General features: G+C 32.6%; 2 protein-coding genes across 3 annotated transcripts; both read right to left on the bottom strand.

Annotated features, from left to right (window-relative positions):
- Positions 1-852: 852 nt before the first annotated feature.
- Positions 853-8,714, bottom strand: LOC105783253 (uncharacterized). 2 transcript variants are annotated; one of them, XM_052626679.1, is made up of 7 exons: positions 8,553-8,714; positions 8,235-8,336; positions 2,976-3,237; positions 2,667-2,863; positions 1,751-1,938; positions 1,179-1,471; positions 853-1,069 (listed from the first exon to the last, which is right to left on the bottom strand). In XM_052626679.1, exons 2-6 carry the CDS (start codon positions 8,330-8,332, stop codon positions 1,185-1,187), a joined length of 1,032 nt encoding a protein of 343 aa, XP_052482639.1. In that variant the 5' UTR covers positions 8,333-8,336; positions 8,553-8,714; the 3' UTR covers positions 853-1,069; positions 1,179-1,184. The 2 variants fall into 2 exon arrangements, with proteins under 2 accessions (XP_052482639.1, XP_052482638.1); XM_052626678.1 differs by lacking the exon at positions 8,553-8,714 and having other exon boundaries at positions 853-1,471; positions 8,235-8,487.
- Positions 8,715-13,986: 5,272 nt separating this feature from the next.
- LOC105784310 (scopoletin 8-hydroxylase) lies at positions 13,987-15,555 on the bottom strand. Its single transcript, XM_012610153.2, has 3 exons — positions 14,904-15,555; positions 14,489-14,834; positions 13,987-14,412 (listed from the first exon to the last, which is right to left on the bottom strand). Exons 1-3 carry the CDS (start codon positions 15,407-15,409, stop codon positions 14,161-14,163), a joined length of 1,104 nt encoding a protein of 367 aa, XP_012465607.1. The 5' UTR covers positions 15,410-15,555; the 3' UTR covers positions 13,987-14,160.
- Between the last annotated feature and the right edge of the window lie 5,201 nt (positions 15,556-20,756).

The following is a 20,756-nucleotide window of genomic DNA, read 5'->3' as shown; positions in this document are numbered from 1 at the left end:
TCTGTAAATTTTGGTAATGCTCTGAAACCCTATTCTGGTGACAAATATGGGTTAGGGGTATTACACTTAAGCATTAGAAATTGAAGGCTCCAATAAACTTGCACACTAAATATCACAGCCTTGAATCTTATTGGTTAAAGCAACACAGTTAGATCGAGACAGCTTCCGAGAAACAAGAGGAACACCAAAGTACCTCACTAACAGCCTACCGACTTTAAACCTTGTGCAAGAAGTGAGACGTGCAAGAAGTGAGACAGCTTCCAAGAAACAAGAGGTGCACCAAGTATCTCATTGGTAGCTTACCAACTTTAAACCTTGTGCAAGAAGTGAAATTGCTTCTGAGAAACAAAAGGAGCACCAATGTACCTCATTGGCAACCTACCAACTTTAAACCTTGTGCAAAAAGTCATGAGAGCCATTTATCTCTACAAATTTAATCCATTTATTTTTTCAAATTTTAAATTTTAGATCTAACTGTTAATACAATTAAAATGATTATTAAATTCACATTCATTACAACATTTTTTGAGTTACATGGATACCAAAAAAGTACATTTTTTTTATTTTTAAATGTCACGCCAACAAATTTAACAAAAAAATAGTAAAAACAATTAGACCTAAATTCTAAAACCTAAAAAGTAAAAGAATTAAATTTTTGAAAATAAAAAAAATACCTATTGCATATTTTAACGTTTTATTAACTACTAATTGCATCTTCAGATACATAAGAAGGGCAAAACCAGATAAATAATAGGCTGTTCAACGACCACGTCAGTTAATAGAAGCGACCATTGTAGAAATGGCTCTTGAGGTCGATTGCTTCTACTAAGAATTCCTATCCATCGTTGCTCATTTAAAACATAAATTAGTTTATAATTTGAAAAATACGGAAAAATTTACATGTTGAAATTCCAACATAAATGTATAAACTAACAGGGTCAAGTACCAATTCAACAAAATATAATGATTTGAATCTACAAAAGAATTCATGTTGAAGTTGAGCATCCAACAAAAATGGTCTTTTTTAAGTTTCAACCAACAGAGCAGTGAGCAGATGAGATCTCCATTTCTGCATCATAAATAACCGGGAAATATATTATATGTAAAAACACTGTGCCAAAGGATACGACAAAAGGCTTTTGAATGGTGGAGCTGCTACAAGATGATGTTAGTTTTACATGGGACTACTTAGCCTTCTTAAGGAGGATAGAAGTCTGAAACTTTGCGTCGTCCCTAATGAAGCTCCACCACAGGCAGGTAAGTGGAATAGTTGTGGCATGCCATATAGCATGGGCATCAAAGAATCCTTGATAAGGAGGGAAATCATAGATCTCCAAAAGCATTGCAAGCCCCCCTCCAACCACCACCACCCACAACTTCCAGCGAGAAGGATGGCAAGTAATACCAACCCAGATTGCCCAAATGAGAAGTTGAGCAACCCCAATGGCTACACAAACTTTCATGTTCCACCCTGCACAAATGTTTCATAACATGTTATTGTGGCCAATAGTGCAAGAAAATCATGTTTAAAAGAAAAAAAACAACACTCCAAGGGCATGGAGTTGTCCAATTTTGTATTCTTAATGAGAGAAGTGACATTGCACACAGTTGAGGAAATCAAGTGGAGTATCTTTTAGCTAATTAGAACTTATGTACACCTAAACCCTCGGACATAAGGTACACTTAAACCCTCAGATACTGAAAAAATGTTAGAAGTAGAAACAAGCTATCAAAAGAACAGAGATCTTACCATAGTCAAAGGTATAAAAGTTGAGGTACAATATATGAGTAGTTACAAAGGCAAGAAATGGAGCGGCAACCATGACTCTAGCAGCCTCAACTCTCACATTGAAACTTCTTAGTATGGATACAATAAGAGAGTACCCAAGCAGTGCCACAGCAGATGAGTAGTCTAACTTTTCTGTTAAATCCACATCACTGCAGTTCAAACAAACATATCAGGGTCAGAAACAAGACCATCATTTGGGTGTACAAGGAGTTGCTCACAGAAGGGGAGAGAGAACTTAGAGTTTCTAGGCACGTGTGTGACTTATGATTAAGCCAACTAAGCCAAATATTTTCCAATCTAGACAAGACATTGAGGGAAATGCAACATTCCTACCAATTGAAAGACAGAAAGCATTAAAATGAAAAAAGAAAAAAAATCTCCAGCTGGTAGGTAAAATGACAAATTAAATTCCTCTTACCGTCCTGTTCTCCTACACTCCTACGACATTGGATACCTTAAGCTAGACATCACAATGAGGATACAATCTTCTAAACACAAGGAAAAGGTAAAAACATATCATGTCTGATACATCAGACTCTGACATTTGAACCCAAGCACATGCAACACAGAACACAGACTTGAGTAAGGAGAGAAACAAAACTAGGTTCTGTTTAAAATGCCAATTCACGATCTGACTTTGCAAGGCAATATTGGGGCAAGAAGCATCTTATTTGCCAGATTAGTTTCTTTCGCTTCCCCTTGTTACATTAGTTTTATGATTTTATAAAAGCAAAAAAATATCCATCCAAACCGAAAAATATAAAAGCTGTAAGTTTGCAGGTACTACTCAAAAGAACCACACATGTCGTTGATGCAAAGTTCCAAAGACATTTATCTCTGGGAAATAGGAGAAGTGGAGTATGGAAAATTTTATTACCGACTGTGGAAAACAGCACTCCAGAGCCATGAATTCATTGCCAAAAGTCCATATATGTGCCACAAACTTGCATATTCATAGTATGCTTTCTTATCTTGTCTCAAAGGCAAGTTATAGTAAAGAAGGATGAAGAAAGATAGCCAACCATGAAAATGCATTGCTAGGTTGAGTGCAGAGAATGCTACAGAAGCTGGTTCCTGAGCAAATAAACAGCAAGGTCAAGATGAATACTGCAAAAAGAAGTCCCTAAAATTCCATGAAAAAAAGGAAAAATGCTTGGTGGGGTGAAAAGAAAAGAAAAGAGCAAACCTGAATTCCAAAAACTCGCGTGAAGGGCCATTTACCATGATACTTGACAGGTCCATGACCAACTGCTTCCCTTTCTTTCTCTCTGTCAATCATACAATTGTAACGACAGTCACTTTGGCAATCCCATTGTTTCCACTTCAAGTAAAGTGGCTCTTGCATATACCATGGACCATCATTGGCAACACCATCGGAAGGAAACTTGCAGTGTGGAAAGCAAGTTCCCCCAGCACAACCAGTTTTCTCGCATTCTGCCACACAACCCCTAAAATTCAAACAATCCATGTTTAGACTACCTAATTGTTTAATCATTTCATACAAAACGGTATAGGAATCAGGATTAAATTAATTTCAAGTTAGAGAAAAAGGAGTATGGCATATTGCAATCCATAACAAGGAACACCCTTACCCCATTTCAAATTACAAAGAAATAAGATGGGTTAAAATATGCCTATAGTCCCTGTACTTTTTGAAAATTAGGAATTTAGTCCCTTTTAAGATTTCAAAATTCAGGCCTAACTGTTAATATTGTTATTTTTTTTGTTAAATTCAGGTTAATTACAGCATCTTTTTTTAATTACATGGCTATCAAGTGAGTAGTTTTTATTATTATTATTTCAAAATGTCACAGCAACCAATTTAATAAAAAAAAGGTAACAGCACTAACAGTTGGACCTAAATTTTGAAATTTGAAAGTAGAGAAACTAAATTCCTGAAAATAAAAGTACAGAGAATAAATTCCCAAATTTCGAAAAGTACAGGGACTACAGGCACATTTCAACCAATAAGGTGCGACTCACTTTATTCCTTTATCATTTATTTTCTTTAGACAGCTTTGCCAAAGCATAATGCTGTTAGATTACTCCTACAACCACAGTGAAATTATTGTGGATTCTTTTGTGGGCCGAACCTATGTTAGGAAAGGCCATTAATTAAGGCTTAGTTTTCTTGATTACGATCTTATTTTAGTCGAGCTCTTTCCTTGGGTTTCTTAATTGCAATTTTATTTCAATTAATTTCTTTACTTTCTAGAAAAGGTTTCCAGTTTATGTAATAAGATTGATCCTTATTTAAAGCGAGGTATGGAATAATAAAACCTAAGCAGAACTTTATCAAAAATGCGAAAAAGAGATCTTGATCTCTCTCTAACAAGTCCTAAAATTTCAGTCTCCCTTTGATGAGTTTGAACTGTCAACCACAATAGGTTGTTCAAGAAATCAAGACAAGGGGAAGACAACCTGACTTTGACTTCCCTATCAATCGCCCAGTGACACGATCCTATTCATGTATTCTTAACAATTTGGCATCAGAGCCTACCACAATGGGCAACTTCATACAAGCATTGTTACAGGAAGAGCAAACTGTTACAAAATCTCCAGTGGAAACTAAATTTAATGATATGGAAAATCACATAGACAACCATCGTCAGCAAATGGCTTTACAAATCCAGGAATAGATGAAAACCTTAATTTTTGACTTTAGGCAAATCAACAATCAGAGATGGTGACAAAAGCAGGAATACAATCTGACTATTGAGCATGTCTCCCACCAGCTGCTGGAGGAGGCATGACAGGTCACCTCAGGTACACAAAATTAGATTTTCCTACTTTTGATGGGTCCAAAGATGCCTTGATTTGGCTCCACGCTGTGATAGTTCTTCGAAGGCCATCACACCAAGGAGGCAGGCACGTTTGGCGGCCTTCCACAGACTGGGTGAGGCACAACTTTGGTATTATTAGCTTAAGTTGGATAGGCAAATGATGAACTAGTTAGAATTTCTCAATTATTACTCCCACCGTTTTGGTCTTCTGATAAGCAGCAACCCATTAGGGGATTTGGTTAGCTTAAAATGGACAGAGACTATAGAGCTTAATCAGCGACAATTTTAGGAAAAGTTAGCACGAGCTAGTCAATATGTTCCAGTAGACCCATATGTTGGATTATTCATGGCTGGACTGGATATTCCATTCAACTAGATGTTCAAATGCACGAACCCCTTCATTTAACCATGGCTATAAGCCTCGCTAGAGCCTTTGAATAGAGGCAACAAATGCTATAGGTTGGGAATAAGTGTAGAGGAACTCGGCAAGGCAATTAGGATAGTTCTGATTCTCCTACTAATATGACAGTTTGGTATCCCAAACTTTAAGGGCAAAAATACGTTAGGAAGAAATGCGAAAGCAGATTCGGTAAATTCATCTACCTCTTTTATACAAAAATTATTAAGGCGGAAACAACTGAGAAAAGGCAAAGGGCTTGTGTTATAAGTGTGATGAGTGGTATACAATTAGGCATCAATCTAAGAAGCTCTTTTGGTTGGAATTCGTTGACCATAATGACGCAGAACTAGAAACTGAAATTGAGACTAAACCAAGCTAATTTACATGATCAAGTTTATACTGACTTCAAAATTGACAACAACCTCTTTCTGCTGAATGGAGTAATGTTGTGGACGCTTTTGTGGGCTGAACCTAAGTTAGGAAAGGCAATTGATTTCGATTCTCTAATTAAGACTTAGGTTTCTTGATTGCAATTTGATGTCAATTGATTTCTTTTCTTAGGTTTCTTGATTAATTTTTTTCCTTTCTAGAATGGGTTTCCTTTTTACGTAAGAATAATAAAACCTAAGTAGAATTTTATCAAAAACCCTAAAAAACATCTGGTTTATTTCTAAAACGAGTCCTAAGGTTTCAAACTCCCTTTGATGAGTTTGAACTGCCAACCACAACAGGTCATTCCAAAATCTAGATAAGGGGACAACAGGTCATTCCAAAATCTAGATAAGGGGAAGACAATTGACTTCGCGTCCCCTGACAATTGTCTTGTGATACGATCCTGTTGGTGCATTCTTAACAGATATATCATATATGTGCATTTCTTCAAAATATAACTTTGCCAACATAAACACCTTTCATCTGATTTAGGTAGAAAATACAAACTGCTAATGACTTCCATAAATGTCCGACAAACCGGCAAAATCAAGACTTTACTTGAGGAAGCTCATATAAAATACACATGAAGTATTGTTGTGGATGAGTTTGCGATTTTATTTCAGTAGATTTCTCGATTGTGATTTTATTTTAATTGATTTCTTTCCTTAGGTTTCTCTATTGCGATTTCACTTTAGATGATTTCTTTCCTTTCTAGAATATAGCTGTTTATTTTCGTTTATGAGGTGCCTAATTTATAGAGTTCCTAATCATGTAATAAGATTGGTCATTATTTAAAAGGGTGAATGGAATAATAAAAACCTAAGTTGAATTTTTGTCAAAACCCTAAAGGGATCCGGGTCTCTCTCTAACGAGTTCTAAAGTTTCAAGCTCCCTCTGATGAGTTTGAATTGTCAATCAAATTAGGTCGTTGTGGAATTCAAGTTAAAGGAAAGACAATTAATCTCATTTTCCCTGTTAATGATAGTGACACGATTCTATTCACATATTCATAACAAGTGCGCCCTTGTAATTTAGATGAGCAATAGTTATGGTTCTTAGAGTTCATATCTCCTATTGCAATTATCCTAGCACTGCAAGTTTGAGAAATTAAATGACAAAGTACCATGCATTACTCCTGTACAGGCTGCAAACTCCAGTATTTTTTTTCTTGTTATAACTCCCTTCTCAAGCATATTATAGTATAATCAGTTCTTATTCTAGGAATCAATCAAGTAAAAAACTTATCCAGATAACAATCATGTGTGAGAGGTTAAGACTAGTATCAACAACAATGACACAAGGTTCAATATCAGATACAGGTTTAGAAGGGTATGAGAGTGTCCGATTAAATCTGAACAAGGCTCGCACTCTATTAAATATATGCAGACATAAGTGCATATGCATGTTTAACATGAAATATGCACATACAAACAATGTCCTCATCCAAAGTATATAATTTGTTAAATATGGTCAACAAGGAAATTTTTGTGGAATTCAAAACAAATATGTAAACTCCTACAGAAAAATCTAAATAAATTCATAGAATTTCATGATCAATTAAGAGGGAAAAAAAAGAGAAACCGAATAAAAGATTAAGAAGTTCTTGTTTGTATATGCAGCCAATTAGAAGCCACAATGATGCACAATTATGTAAACACCGTCTAGCCTTATGTTCTACTTTCATCCAAAAGGACCCATTCCAACCTTAAGCATCAATAATAATGGATACAATTTGCTTTATGAAGAAGGAAAATTGTAAAGCGACAAAGTCAGTAGTTTCCATGAGGTGCTAATCTTGATTACTTATCACCTGAACTAATGCACTCAGCTTTGAGTGCCTTGACGGCCATGCAATCAATATAATACCTAGTTTCATCTAGGCAAGGTTTCAAGCACCTAAAAAGCTTGCTTTTAACCACAAAGATGAGTATAGCAACTTCGTATTCTTCTCTCGTTAAAATCATTAAAAACTGAAAGAAAAAATACTAGACTTAACTCACAAATGCAAACACTTGCAATAAAAAAGAACTTTAATTGTTGTGACCAACATAAGTTTGTCTTCAACTTGAAAGGAAATTACTCTTATCTAGCCGAGGGCCAAGCCAAGCAATCAAATATCAACCCTCATGAGCTCCATCGTACATAAAGTCTCTTTAACTAACAGAAAAACTTCACACTATATTAGTAAATGCATATTTTCTATGTGAACTCAAAGCAGCTCCTCCTTACATCCCCAGGTTTTAACAAGAAACCTTGAAATTTCTAAACTTACCCATAACCCATATGAAGCACGTATCCATAATGGGCGCAAAGACCAATTTTTGGGACTTGCATTAATAACATTTATAAAGCTAGTAATACTCAGTGGTGAATCACGAGTTTATCTTTTCAGGTAGCAACACAAACCAGTCACATTATGCATCCACTGCATTTCTTATTGAAGGAATGGCCACTAACATTAACCAAATGAGTGATATAACAATTATTTCTAATGCATGACTCCTTCCAATCTAAGTAAAATGCATGCCATTTGCAGTAGACACTGAAACTTCAAAACTTTACAGGACCTGATAAAGTCTCAAGATCCTTCAGCATATCCTTATCGAAAATCACTAACCAAGTATAGTTTTTTTTTATCGAAAAGAACACTAAGCCACAGCAATTTCCCCCGGATAGTTGGATATTTGATTTCTTTTTTCCTACCATAAACAAACTTGTATGATGCATAAGCTAAAAAGTAGAACATTAATACATCAAAAAGGGGGGGGGGGGGGCAGAGAATTAAGGGTGATGGAGAAAAATTAAAAAAGGAAAAAGAAAACCGAAAAACCTGTAACGTGGATCAGCATCACCAGCACTAGCATCCAAGAGGCCAACAAGATATGAAAAAACCAGAAACAAAGCTATTGAATAACGATCTATCATCATCTGACTGAAAAAAGTGTGAGTAGCAAACAACAAGTATCAGAAACCAAAAGAAACAGAGGAAATGGAGGCAATAAAAGTTTTGATGGGCAAGTTCAATACAAGGGTAATTTTGGTTTCTATGGGTTGGAAGAAGATGGAGAAAAAAGAAAGTATGGATAGATCAAAACAGGATTAAAACAAAGCAAGAATATGAATAAAAAAAAGAGAGTAAATGGTTTACCTTTGGTTGGGCCGCTTGCTGGGATTGGAAGATTGCAGAGTTAGACTACATATAAGATTATATAAAGAAGAAGAAAGACATTGAGAAACGATAGCTGAAGCTGACTTCTTTGGACTTTACAGATTGGCTTTGGGAAAGAGAGAGGACGCCACTAGGCTGAAAATCGTGTGTGCATTCAAAGGGTAAATTAACGTTTTGGGGCCCAATTTCAGTTTTATTGGATTTAGGCAATACGTTTTATTTATTTATTTAGTTTTAGTTTCAACTGTTCGGCTCTTTTAAGATTAGTTGGACCAACCACAGCCTCCATTAAGCCCAATTTGTTGTCAAGAAGATTTTACTTCAATGATTGTTACGTGTTGGTGGCTGATTAAGTCTTAACTCGATTGACATTAACATTGTTAGTAATGCATGGGGATGTGGGTTTGAGTACAGTATTATTTTTGTTATGAGTTAAGAGAGCTATGTATAATTTTAAACATTATGTCAAAAAATAAATATAAAAAGGTTGAAGTGAAAAATTTTAACAATTGAATTTATGAATGGTAATCTACACCACAATATTAAAGTTCATATTCTTTAAATTAATTTGTATTAAAATTTTATATAATTATGTGTGCTAGATTATAACACATTTAGAGAAAACTTAAATATATATAACAAATTATTAGCGTGTTTATGTGGAATTCAATTTTAATGATGTATATCATATACATCATATTTTAAAATTTAATCTAATTTTGTGGAGCGTAGTGAGTGAGTTAGTATTTATTGGGAACAGATGTAAGGTGAGCAAGGTCCGGATTAAACGGAGAATCTGATAGTTAAAATAAGATTGTCTGGGTAGCTTTTTATAGAGGGATATAATTAAAGGGTAAATTTTTAATTAACAAAGATTAGATATAATGATAAAACATTATATTTTGAAGAGAAAATTTTAAAATCAAACATTAAAAGGCAAAACCATGTTAAAATTACATAATTAAACAGAAGGTTCATCAAAATTTAGAGGTAAATTAGGCATAAGCCACAGACGGTTCCATGTGGGCTTTAGGTTGTTTGACTAGCTATTAAAAATAAACTAATTAGAATTAATACTAATAATTTAAATTTTAATAAAAAAATTGTTGAGTTTACCTTAATTATCTTTTTAAGACTATATTACCCCTAATTGACCGTTCTTTTCTTCATTCCTTAATTCCTTTTCTTAGCATCCACTTTTAAATTGATTTGTCAATACAAATTAGTCATTTAAAATAATATGAAGGGTTTAAAAGTAAGGATCAAAATAAAATTTATATTTATCAAATAAGTAAGCTAAAACCATAATTTGAGAATCTAATTTCTTTTCTACTAAATTGTTATTAAAACATCTATCAGTGTGAGTGAGACTGTGGGGTTGAATGCTGCCCTGCTATAAAAACAGCAATTGACTTTTTCTTTTTTAGATGACAAGTCCAATAAATAAAAATTCCTTCTTCTTTTCTATTATTAATTTATTCATAGCACAAACGTTTACCAGCAATTTGCGCCTTCTGTCTCCACTGAATTCAACAAAGAATAGCAGCAACTACGTTTTTTATAATGCAGACCCTCGGTCATAACATTTTATTATACTGAGTAAATATAATAAATTTAGTAAATAAATAAATAAGAGGTATGGACCTAATTGAACGTTCTAAATATTTCAATTGAAGACCTAATCGTATAAACAACAAAATATGAAGGACCAAATCTAAAATTACCCATTACTCATTTCTACGAAATGCTTAAAAGGATTTCCCTCCCTAGGTAGGTGTTACCATGGCAATAGCATGCCCAACCTTTCTATTTTAACTTAAGGTAAATAGCACATTTAGTTACTAAATAGAATTACTCATATTATTGGGGTGTAACATTTTAATCAACCATTACCCCATTATGGAAAGTTGATGCGGCACATTAACTTAGCCGCTTAATTGTCACCTATTTTCCATGCATTAAAAATAAACAAAAAATGGAATTGAAAAGAAATGCTCAAAAATGTCGTCTTCATCATCCACTAGAAACCCTAAACTATTTTTTTCTTCATTCGGAAGCTTCACCTCTTGGCTCTCGGCATCTCCTTGGCTTTCTTCTTGGACTGTAGGAGGAGTGACTTGCCCAATTTTAGTTGTTTCAAGAATTTGTAATTCGAACACTGGTGGGAGCTTGGGGATGTGTTGCTTTACAATGCATACCCACAGATTGCAGTTGTAAACTTTTGATAGAAGTATCTCATTTTAGAAAATATAAATATATTTTTATAGAGAGAAAATTGGAGGATGGATCCCCATTTCCAATGAATTGGATGATGCCTTCATTGAAGCGATGTGTTTATGTGTCTAACATGAAGGGTGGCAGTGCTCAGGGATAGAATGATCGCAATAAGGTTGGGTGCCTCATAAAGATTGATGAATTGTTAACTCTAAATAACTTTTGGTTACATTGTTTTGAGGAGAAAAGTCCCAACAATAATAGGGTTGGCCTATCTAACTCTTCTGGTCCAAGGGATGGGTGGTTGCTAGGGGCTCAAGACGAGCCGGGTAGAATAATGATTGGTTAGCTACTCGAACCTATAGATTATATGTTTGCCAATACGTGGAACACCATATAGGGATGAAGCATGGCAAATAGCCTTTGACTAATGTCGTGGATAAATGGGGTTCAACCAATAACATCTTGGTTGCTGACTTTGATGATCATATCTTTGTTCCCATAGATGGGGCTAGTATCAAAATCGAATCCTGTGGTGAAGGTGAGTGTTCTCGGTGGTGTACGAGCGAACTCTTTCATTGCATAGTCGAGTTGGGATCTTCTATAATGCTTGAAGGGAGGTTCATAGAATCCTTATGGTCAAAGGAATCTAGTTGGTTTTGTATTGTTGCCATGTTCTGGATTTTGTTTTAGCATTGAATGTTGTTTTTTGCCAGAGAGGCAATTGGGGCAAAGTAGCTCCTATTATAACATATTATTATTTATTATCATAAAAGCTGATATAATATGATTTATATTTTGATGAAGGTCTCAAAAATTATTTTAAAATTAAGAAAATGTAAAAGATTTCCTGCGCAAAAATTTAATTCATGTTTTGGTTTGTAAGTATTTAAATAGATATTTAATCACGTATACATTGTTGAGATGTAAGATAAATATTAAATATATGATTTGATTTAAAAGCAGAAAAGTGATTTATACAATATTTTTAGTGAACAAAGTAGGCACTCATAAAAATATGTTTTGATAAGATTAAGTACACTACTAATACCTAAAATTTAATAGTCGTCTAAGTATGTCTTTAAAAACAAAATCTAATTTATCAAAAAAACCCAAGAGAATTTAATATGGTCTCTAAACCGACATGTGAAGTACAAATTAACTTTTAAATATTAATTTATTTTTCTAAACCAAATTATTATGACAATTTATTTAAATAATTTGAATCAAATCATCGTGTATCACAATAATAAATTATATAAAACATTAATGAATTAATTCATAGCATAAACTAAAAATAACACAATGTAAATAAATGAATACCTATATGAATATACATTCTATAAAAGATAAATTAAATTTATAACAATAAATATAAAATAACACTAAAGACATGTTATATCCTCAAAGTCTAATGCATATATGTAAAAGAATTTATCCAAGAATAAATATAAAAGTATTTTAAAATATATATCATTTTTTCAACAAAATATAAGAAAACAATTCAGATATATGAAATCTCATTACAATTTAATAGCCCGATTCTTCAAATTCTTAATCCAACTATTACAATCTCTACCTCTTTAGTTAAATCTACATATAAGCAAATCGGATAATCCAATTTCAACAATTGATTAGTTTTGTATACCAAGATTGAATCATTAATAGAATACAAAAATAAAAGGAAATGATAAAAATTTTTTTGACTCCTACATTGATAATAATGTCTGTACCAATCAAGTTAAAACTCATTTAGTAAGAAATACATAAATTTGAATCAAAATAAGATAACCGAAAATGAGGAAAATTATCAAAATGGTTAGATTTTTGTACCTAAAGATTGAGGTTGTCAAGGAATGAATCACTTGACAGACAGAGAGGCGAGCCAAGCGAGCGGGCGATAGGATAGACAATCGATGTGGTTAGCGGAAGGAGAAGGGATTATGGATTAAGTATATTTGAGAATAGAGAAAATGTGATATCTCATATAAAACAACTCATATTTCGTCACGTTTTTTAAAAACGACACTTAAGTATAGACCAAATATGATGCCATTTTAGAAAAAAGTTATAACCATATCAATATTCTGCAGCATTCTAGTGGGAAAAACACAACTATTGTGGCGATTTGACCACAAACGCGGCTAAATACTATTTTATTTTATTTTTAACAAATAATATATATAAAATTAAACATTATATTCTATATTTAGAATATTTTTATTATAACATAAATATTTTTAAAAATTATAATATAAATGATTATTTTCATCAAACAAACTCCGTTCACTTAAAATAAAAATAAAAAAATATTTAAAAAAAATCAAAATATTAATATTTTAAAAAATTATTATATCATAAATAGATATAGCAACGTTTTTCTAGAAACACCATAAAATATAAAAAATATTGCAGCATTTCTAGATAAAAGCGTCGCAATTGCGTCGAATTATTGCAGCATTCTCCTAGACAAATATCACTACATCTTGCGGCAGAAAGCATAAACACCGATTGTAAAAATTGACAACACTTCATTTAAAAATCCCGCTACTTGTGCGGTTATATATCTATTTAACGGTAATTATTACATAGTATAATTATATATATAAAATTTTGATTGTGGTTTAAATATGTACATGAAATTTTAATTTTAATTTAATTATATATATTTAAAAAATACATACATCAAATTATTTCTGTATACAATAGTAAACAAAAAATAAAATTATATTAATAATTGTGCTAATAATTTTAAGAATTGAATCAAATCTAAATTTCATAAAATTATACAAAATCAAAATTTATATGTAAAATTATACATTAAACCAAAATTCATATAAAATTTGAGATTTCTCTCAAACTAAAATAATTTTAAAATTTAAAATTTTAAAAACAAAATAATGAAAATTAAAATAATAATAAATGAAAAAAAACAAGTCCAGCGTTAACCCCATTTGGGGTTTCTTTATATAAATAATTAAGAAAAAAAAGAATGTAGTGAGAATTGATAGATGAAGTGAAAATGGATCCCAACTTGAAATTAAAAATTACAATTGAACTATACATTTCCAATTATTTGTCTCCGACCTTTTGTTCAATGCCCTAACTTCACTCCCACAATGAATTTTAAAAATGATTTATTAGTTTTATCTTAAATTATAACCAATTGTAGAAGACATGTGGTATCCCTGACACATGCTACCCACAAATCTGTATTTTTATTTCTAATAAACAAACACAATTACATGAAAGAGCAGCTTTTTATTTAAGCTTGGGAAGATCAGGAATGTAGAATTTGAAAGAGCTCATCACCCTTGAATTTATTGGTAAACTGATGAAGCACGGAATCTGCATAACGCTTTTCAAGTGTGAGTTATGCAGGACTAATTTTTGCAAAATCAAGTGGCCTTTTACCGTCCAGTGCATTTGCAAAAACCTTATTCATATAATCAACATACACAACCTCTCTATAAACAGCAATTCCATCTTTCTCCACTACTTGAGGCAGAGGTGCAATCTTTGCTGTTTCTCTTGGCATTATAAAAATGGGTATTGACAGCCTTGAATTTGTACTTGAAGTACAAACTATATGCTCTGCACTTTTGTATTTTCCATTGCTTAGTATCTACAGATAATAACATAAATTATAAACGTGCTACTAGGTTTAGAGATAAATCATGAAATTAGTACTTGAGAATTACCTGTAGCATATCACCAACATTGATGACCAAAGCATTGGGAGTAGGAGGGATATGCATCCAATCTCCTTTCTTTCCATAACCCGTATCTTGTTCCATTTTGACATATAAACCACCAACTTCGTCTTGTAATAAGACTGTGAAAGTATCTATATCGGAGTGGCGTCCTACTCCAAGGGTAAGATCCGGATTAGGACATATTGGATAAAAGATCATACTTAGCATCTTCTTGCCAATAAGTACATCAATCATTGAGTCGTCTGGCTTCACCCCCAAATTTCCCAGCGAAACTTGAAGCAATTTTTTCACCATGCCTATTGAACTCCTCAAATACTCAAGTAACATCTCCCTAGAAAGTTAAAAAGAAAACATATAAAGGGGTCAAATAGATAAGCAGCAATTAATTTATGTATCTCACTTGATTTCTTGAGGCCAATGTTGAAGAGCTTCATCATCATTGGTGTATTGCATGAGGATATAATCTTTCCATCCCAATGCTTTCTCTTTCTCTGGGATAAAGCTGGTCCCGTACTTCACTAGTGGACTTGGACTAACGTCTGCAAGATAAACGGCCTTCCTTTGAGGGGGCAAGCTGAAGAATTCATGAGCAGAAACTTTAAGGGATTCCAGTAGATGAAGGGGGACACCATGGTTAACAACTTGGAAGAAACCAAGAGTTTCAGCAGCTCTAACAATTTGGTTGGCCACTTCATCGTGATCAGGGCCATGGCCATCCAGCTTCGACAAATCAATGGGTGGCAGGTCATATTTTATGGCGTTTTCCTTGTCTATTCGCTCTTCCGGTGGTTGCACGAAAGCCTCTGGCACCGTGGAAAGCCCTGAATCCACTAGTCCTTTCACACCATTTCCTTGTCGGACAACAAACTCGAAAACAGAGTTCCTATCCTCCAAATTCGGAGCCATGGATTTCCGATCACTGTAAAACAAAGAGGTTTTCTTGGTTGTGGATTGTGGATGGTGAAGAAAAGCTTATCAAGTTGATCAGGATGAAGTTCAATAAAACTTTTGATGGACCAGGGCAAGTTTAAGGAAAATAGGTAGGTGACGGATCTCAGCCTTTCAATATTAATCTCATATCTTAAATATTTTTAATTATTATTATTTTTAATTTTTAAGATTTAAAGTTTGATTTAAAAATTAAAAATTAAGCTTTTAAGTTGGATGTTCAAGTTTTGGAGTTTGGATTTTTTTTTTTTTTTTTTGAAATTCTTCAATGAACTTTTATACTATTAAGCCACAATACTTCAAAGCCTAATATCAGTAGCAGACAATGCATCCTCCATTTATATATGTAATTGATCCAAGAATATATATAAAATAATTTAAAAATATATCATTTTGTTTCAGCAAAATATATCATCTAAAATAACATTTCAAATAGATTATATACCTATTTTAAGAATTGATCTGAAAAAATATAAATAATTATAAAAAAATAATCTAAAACTAAAATAATGTTAATTTAAAATTTTAAAAACAAGATGATGAAAATTAAAATAAAAAGAAAGGAAAGAAAACCAAGTCCAGGGTTAACCCATTTGGGGTTCCTTTTCAATGTAAGGTAGTGAATAAAACATTAATTTTAATTTAATTAGGAAAAATATGAAAATATGGTTGTTAGAATTGAATTGGATTGGTGTCGATTGAAATATTAGTCTAGAGAAATACTTTATACCGTTTGACCTATGAATCGGTGTAGATTAGTTACACTAATTTTTATTTTTAATATATTTTTTATTTTTATGAATATTTTAATGAAATATTTAACTACCAATATGATTATAATTATTAAAAAATCAAGGAAGGCTAAATAAATTTGTGGGATATAAATGCAAACTAAATAATTAAATAGGTGAAGTGAAAATAGATCCCCACTTGAAATTACAAATTACAGTTGACCTACTAATTTCCAATTATTTTTGTCTATTCAATGCCTTAACTTCACACCCACAATTCAAACATTCCAAGTGGGTTTTCTTTAATAATGATTAAAATTATATAAATTATAAAAACAATAAGCTAATACATCCCGTTATTTCCTTTTAAGGATGGAGGCGGGGAACCAAGGGAGCTGGTAGGGCTAGTTAAAGTTTTTCTTATTTAGACTCTTTTATAGTTTATAAAATTTTAAATTATTAATGTATTATACTTTGGTCTCTAAAAATGATAAAAGAAAATTAATTTAACCTTTTAAAAATTATTAAAAAACTATTAAAATGATAAAATTATTTTTACTATTATAAAAATATACCATTTAATTTTGCCAAAAAAAACTTTTTGGCTTTGCCTTTGGATGGAGTGACGGTTAACATAGTTGTTTCCCAAGCTTAATATCTAGGCAATTTCGTGAGGAACATGAATAATAAAGAAAGTAATGAGAAATTAAGAAAATGAAGAAAAAGAGACTAAATGGTTGGGCTGCTGCTTGCTGGGATGAGAAAATTGCAAAGTTAGATTATAAGCAAGAAACAAATCCATAAACGATGGCTAAAGCTCACTTCTTTGCACTTTTTAGATTGCCTTTGGTTGGGTTGAGCATTGAGAGGCTACGTTAATCTTTTGGGGCCCAATTTTACTTTTATTGGACTTTAGCAATTTCTGTAAAAACCATCTTGTGTCTTGTTAAGAATGTGATTGTCACTGTGTTTGCTTATAAAGGCATGTGATCAAAGTGTCCATAACAGTTTAATGTAATCATTTGAGTGAATTGGGCTTACTTAACTCACTAAGATTAGCTCAATACTTAAAAAAGTCTACTAAGTTCATCTACTTGAAGCTTAGTGGTCCATTATTTTAGCCAAAATAGTTCAAAGGAACTAGGTTCACGAGGAATGTAGACAACTTTCTGTGGGGAATGACTTTCGAGCTATTGGGATCAAAGATGATACTGCTAAGATAAATACTACATCTATGTATTTTACTGATATCATTTTTTGTGGTGGCATTGTAGGTGTATAGATGAGAAACGTGGTGTCATCACTATTAAACTTTTGTAGAGTTTCAAATATAATTCAACTAGCATTTTTACCCATAACATGCCAAAGATAAGGTTCGTGCCAAGTTGCAACAACTTATGCAACAAGGCACATTTTGGTTTTGCATTATACGAAAGTTCAGAGAGTTGATACTCCAATTTTCTGACTTGGATGAGAAAGAGACATTCTTTTTCTTCATGGATGACTTAAGCCATAGACCAAGCTAAAGTTGCAAAGAAGAGGTGTTCAGGATCTTACCTAAGCTATGACTATAGCTGAGTCCTTGATCGAGCTTAACATGAAAAAATCAGACAAGTTTGAGTCTTCCAAGACTAAGGACAAGGGCAATGGTGGAGGAAATTAAGAAGGATAGTCCAAAAATGGTAATGGGAAGTCACCAACAAGGAAGTGGAAAAGAAAAAAAAGAAAGGGATCCGGTGAAATGCTTCTTGTGATGGTAGCTAAGCTTACTACCATCAATAAGGAGGATGCAATAACGCCTCCCAAAAAATTTCAGTGTCGAAACTCACGTTGTTCTAAAATTTAATTAAATTTTGAGAATGAGGTTCATATTAATCAAGTAAATGTGTTAGATTAATTTGGATGCTGAGAAATATAGTTAAGTGTGGGAAATTACGAGATGTCAATCCAGAATATAGACTAATTTGTTTCCTAGGAAGGAAACCACCGAAAATGGGAGCTAAATTAAAAGAAAACAAAGAGTTTTTCTCAATTGCCACCTAATAAGAAGTGAGGACAATATTTTTTTGAATATCACAAAAATTCTAGCATAAAACTAGTCGGTTGTACGACTAAATTGTAGTAAGAGTATACCCAATTATTGGCAACTTCGATTGATAAAATATGAAGTATTTGTAAGTGCTATGATCGGTTCATGAAGGAGGTGAGTAAAGCTGACTTATTCTTTTTATTTGAGTATTAAATTGAGTTCTATAGTATGATTTAAGTGTGATTTTATAGTAATTATGGCTATGGTTTTGGTGTTGATCATATGTGTTTTGAAGTTGAAGAATTTGAAAGAGGTAAAGAGTAATAGTGGAGTTAAGGTGGTGAAGGATTGATAGCTTGGTGTTGGAATTTGGAATTTTGATAGCTAATTAAGGTAAGTGTTCTTTAAATTTTTAACACATAGATATGTTTGCTTCACCAAAGCACGAAACTATGACTATTTATGATATTGAATTGTAATTTAAAATTTTGATTAATTGTGTTTGCTAATTTTGATATTTGACACTATTAATATGTTAAAATGGTATTTTTTTATGAAAATTTTATTAAAGATGGGCAACACATGACTTATAATTAATTAGATAAATTTTATTATTCGTGTTGTTGAAAATTTACGATTCTTCTTCTAGTGAACGATGTCCGATTAAAATTTAAATTTATAATTTTTATGTGAGGATCTGATTATAATATATTCAATGTTATAAAATATATGATATGAATATGTGAATAAAAGCTAAATTCCATTTATAATATTCAAAGCCCTAGTAAACATAGGTTAGAATAGTCAGATATAGGAAGCATGCCATTAAGGTATAGTAGTACTTCTCATTTCTGTTATTTGGTGTGCTTGACTGGATTCACTTGTGTTACGTACGGGTTTCTCTAGAGTTCTAGCATTATATGAGCATATATGTGGAGTTTGGACTCCTCGAGTGCATTTGGAGTGTTTGGTTGGGGCGCTATGTGCTATTCTGACATTTGAAGTTCTGTGATCTGCATAGTCATGTCTATTTATGCCTAACATTTACCACTCAGTTAAATTTTGCTATGAAATGTATGATTTAATAAAAGAATCTAGATTTCGATATGAAATACTTTGTTGTTACTATTGAATTCGCTAAGCATATCTCATGGATTGTGCTATAATATGATATGAAATATACGCGATTATGCTAATATGTTGATAATATGATAAATGAATTCATGATGTGACAATAAGTTAAATTGACATGTTATAAAGTTAAGTATGTTTAGGATGAAATTTGTTTGATAGGTAAAATGAGTCTATGTTGATATGAATTTGTGAGACATTGTAATTGGTATATATGTGTAAATCGAACTCATCACAATTATATGGTAGCATGATGATTATAACTTCTTGTTCTAGATATGTATAAACCTCAATGCTTTTGAATACTTAATAGATTATACGTTTAGAATTCTTGAGCACCATTGAGCTTAATGAAAGCTCAACGTGCGATTTTCATATTTTTTGCATGTAGGTTGTTGATATGAGGTTTGTGTAGAGGTTTGAGAAGTTGCATCATCCATAAGAGTCACAATCTTTCTAAGTTTAAGTTTGAGAGATGGTATTTACTATACTTTTAGACTTGTGACCTTTATATGTATATGATCTTTGAACCTTTAAGTTTGTGTAAATGACCTTATGGTTCTTTGTAAATGACCTTTTGTGGATGTGTATAAGTTTATGCATAGCCTTCTTTAGGTTATAAAAGCTTTAATGATGTGTAAATAAGGCCATTTAGGCCAAATGATTTATGGTCAAGTTTTTTATGCTTTACGTAACTTGGTTATCTTTCTTACCTTGTTGAGATGGCTTGGTTTTGGTAAGATTTTATGGCTTGTAGACTAGTCATCTTGACATCCATCTAGTGTCTTACGAATAGCTTGTTGGTAATTGGGAATTTGATGATTTGTTTAGGAACCTAAGCATAAGCTTAGGTGACCATTCTATTAAATCTTTAATATGTCTTTTGTAGAACTAGTTGTTGAACTTATTTAGGTAGGATTTAACTTATGAATAGGCCAATTAGACCATTAGGGTTGTTGCCCAAATATTTGACATTACTTGTGCATTACGGCACTCTTGTATCGATACTTGAGGAGAAGGTATTGGTACCATCAAAGTTAGTAGCCAAAAAACTTGAAATAAGGGAGCCAAGTATCGATACGTGAACCTTAAGTATCGGTACTTATGGGCTATGTATCGATGTCCAAGGGAAGGGTATTGATACCACAAAACATCAAAGTTAAAAAGGAATAGTGCCATGTAAGGGTATTGATACCCTTTCCACCTATTAGAGCAGTTGGTCTCAGAAATGTTCGTTAAGGGCTCAAAATGACCCTTGAACTTTAAGTAGTTGTAATATGCTTTTTGTTAGGTTTTTTTTTACTCGATTTGTTTTGTTTAAGGCTTTGATAGTCTGGCACTCCAATTGTTGCTTGGGTGCAAAGTGCAGCATCCTCCATCCAATCAAGTCTTTGGATTGGGTAGGGGTGTTATA

Source organism: Gossypium raimondii, chromosome 13, assembly GCF_025698545.1.
Source record: "Gossypium raimondii isolate GPD5lz chromosome 13, ASM2569854v1, whole genome shotgun sequence".
NCBI classification, from domain to species: domain Eukaryota; kingdom Viridiplantae; phylum Streptophyta; class Magnoliopsida; order Malvales; family Malvaceae; genus Gossypium; species Gossypium raimondii.
Note: the sequence above shows the minus strand (reverse complement) of the source record. Positions and strands in the feature narration are given on the sequence as shown.

Excerpts from the sequence above, each read along its gene's own strand:
- LOC105783253 (XM_052626679.1), bottom strand. The coding sequence starts at position 8,332 with ATGATGATAGATCGTTATTCAATAGCTTTGTTTCTGGTTTTTTCATAT. Across the intron at positions 3,238-8,234 it reads GATGCTGATCCACGTTACAG|GGGTTGTGTGGCAGAATGCG; the intron begins GTTTTTCGGTTT and ends TTTGAATTTTAG. Across the intron at positions 2,864-2,975 it reads CGCGAGTTTTTGGAATTCAG|GAACCAGCTTCTGTAGCATT; the intron begins GTTTGCTCTTTT and ends TTATTTGCTCAG.
- LOC105784310 (XM_012610153.2), bottom strand. The coding sequence starts at position 15,409 with ATGGCTCCGAATTTGGAGGATAGGAACTCTGTTTTCGAGTTTGTTGTC. Across the intron at positions 14,835-14,903 it reads CATTGGCCTCAAGAAATCAA|GGAGATGTTACTTGAGTATT; the intron begins GTGAGATACATA and ends TTAACTTTCTAG. Across the intron at positions 14,413-14,488 it reads ATGTTGGTGATATGCTACAG|ATACTAAGCAATGGAAAATA; the intron begins GTAATTCTCAAG and ends TATTATCTGTAG.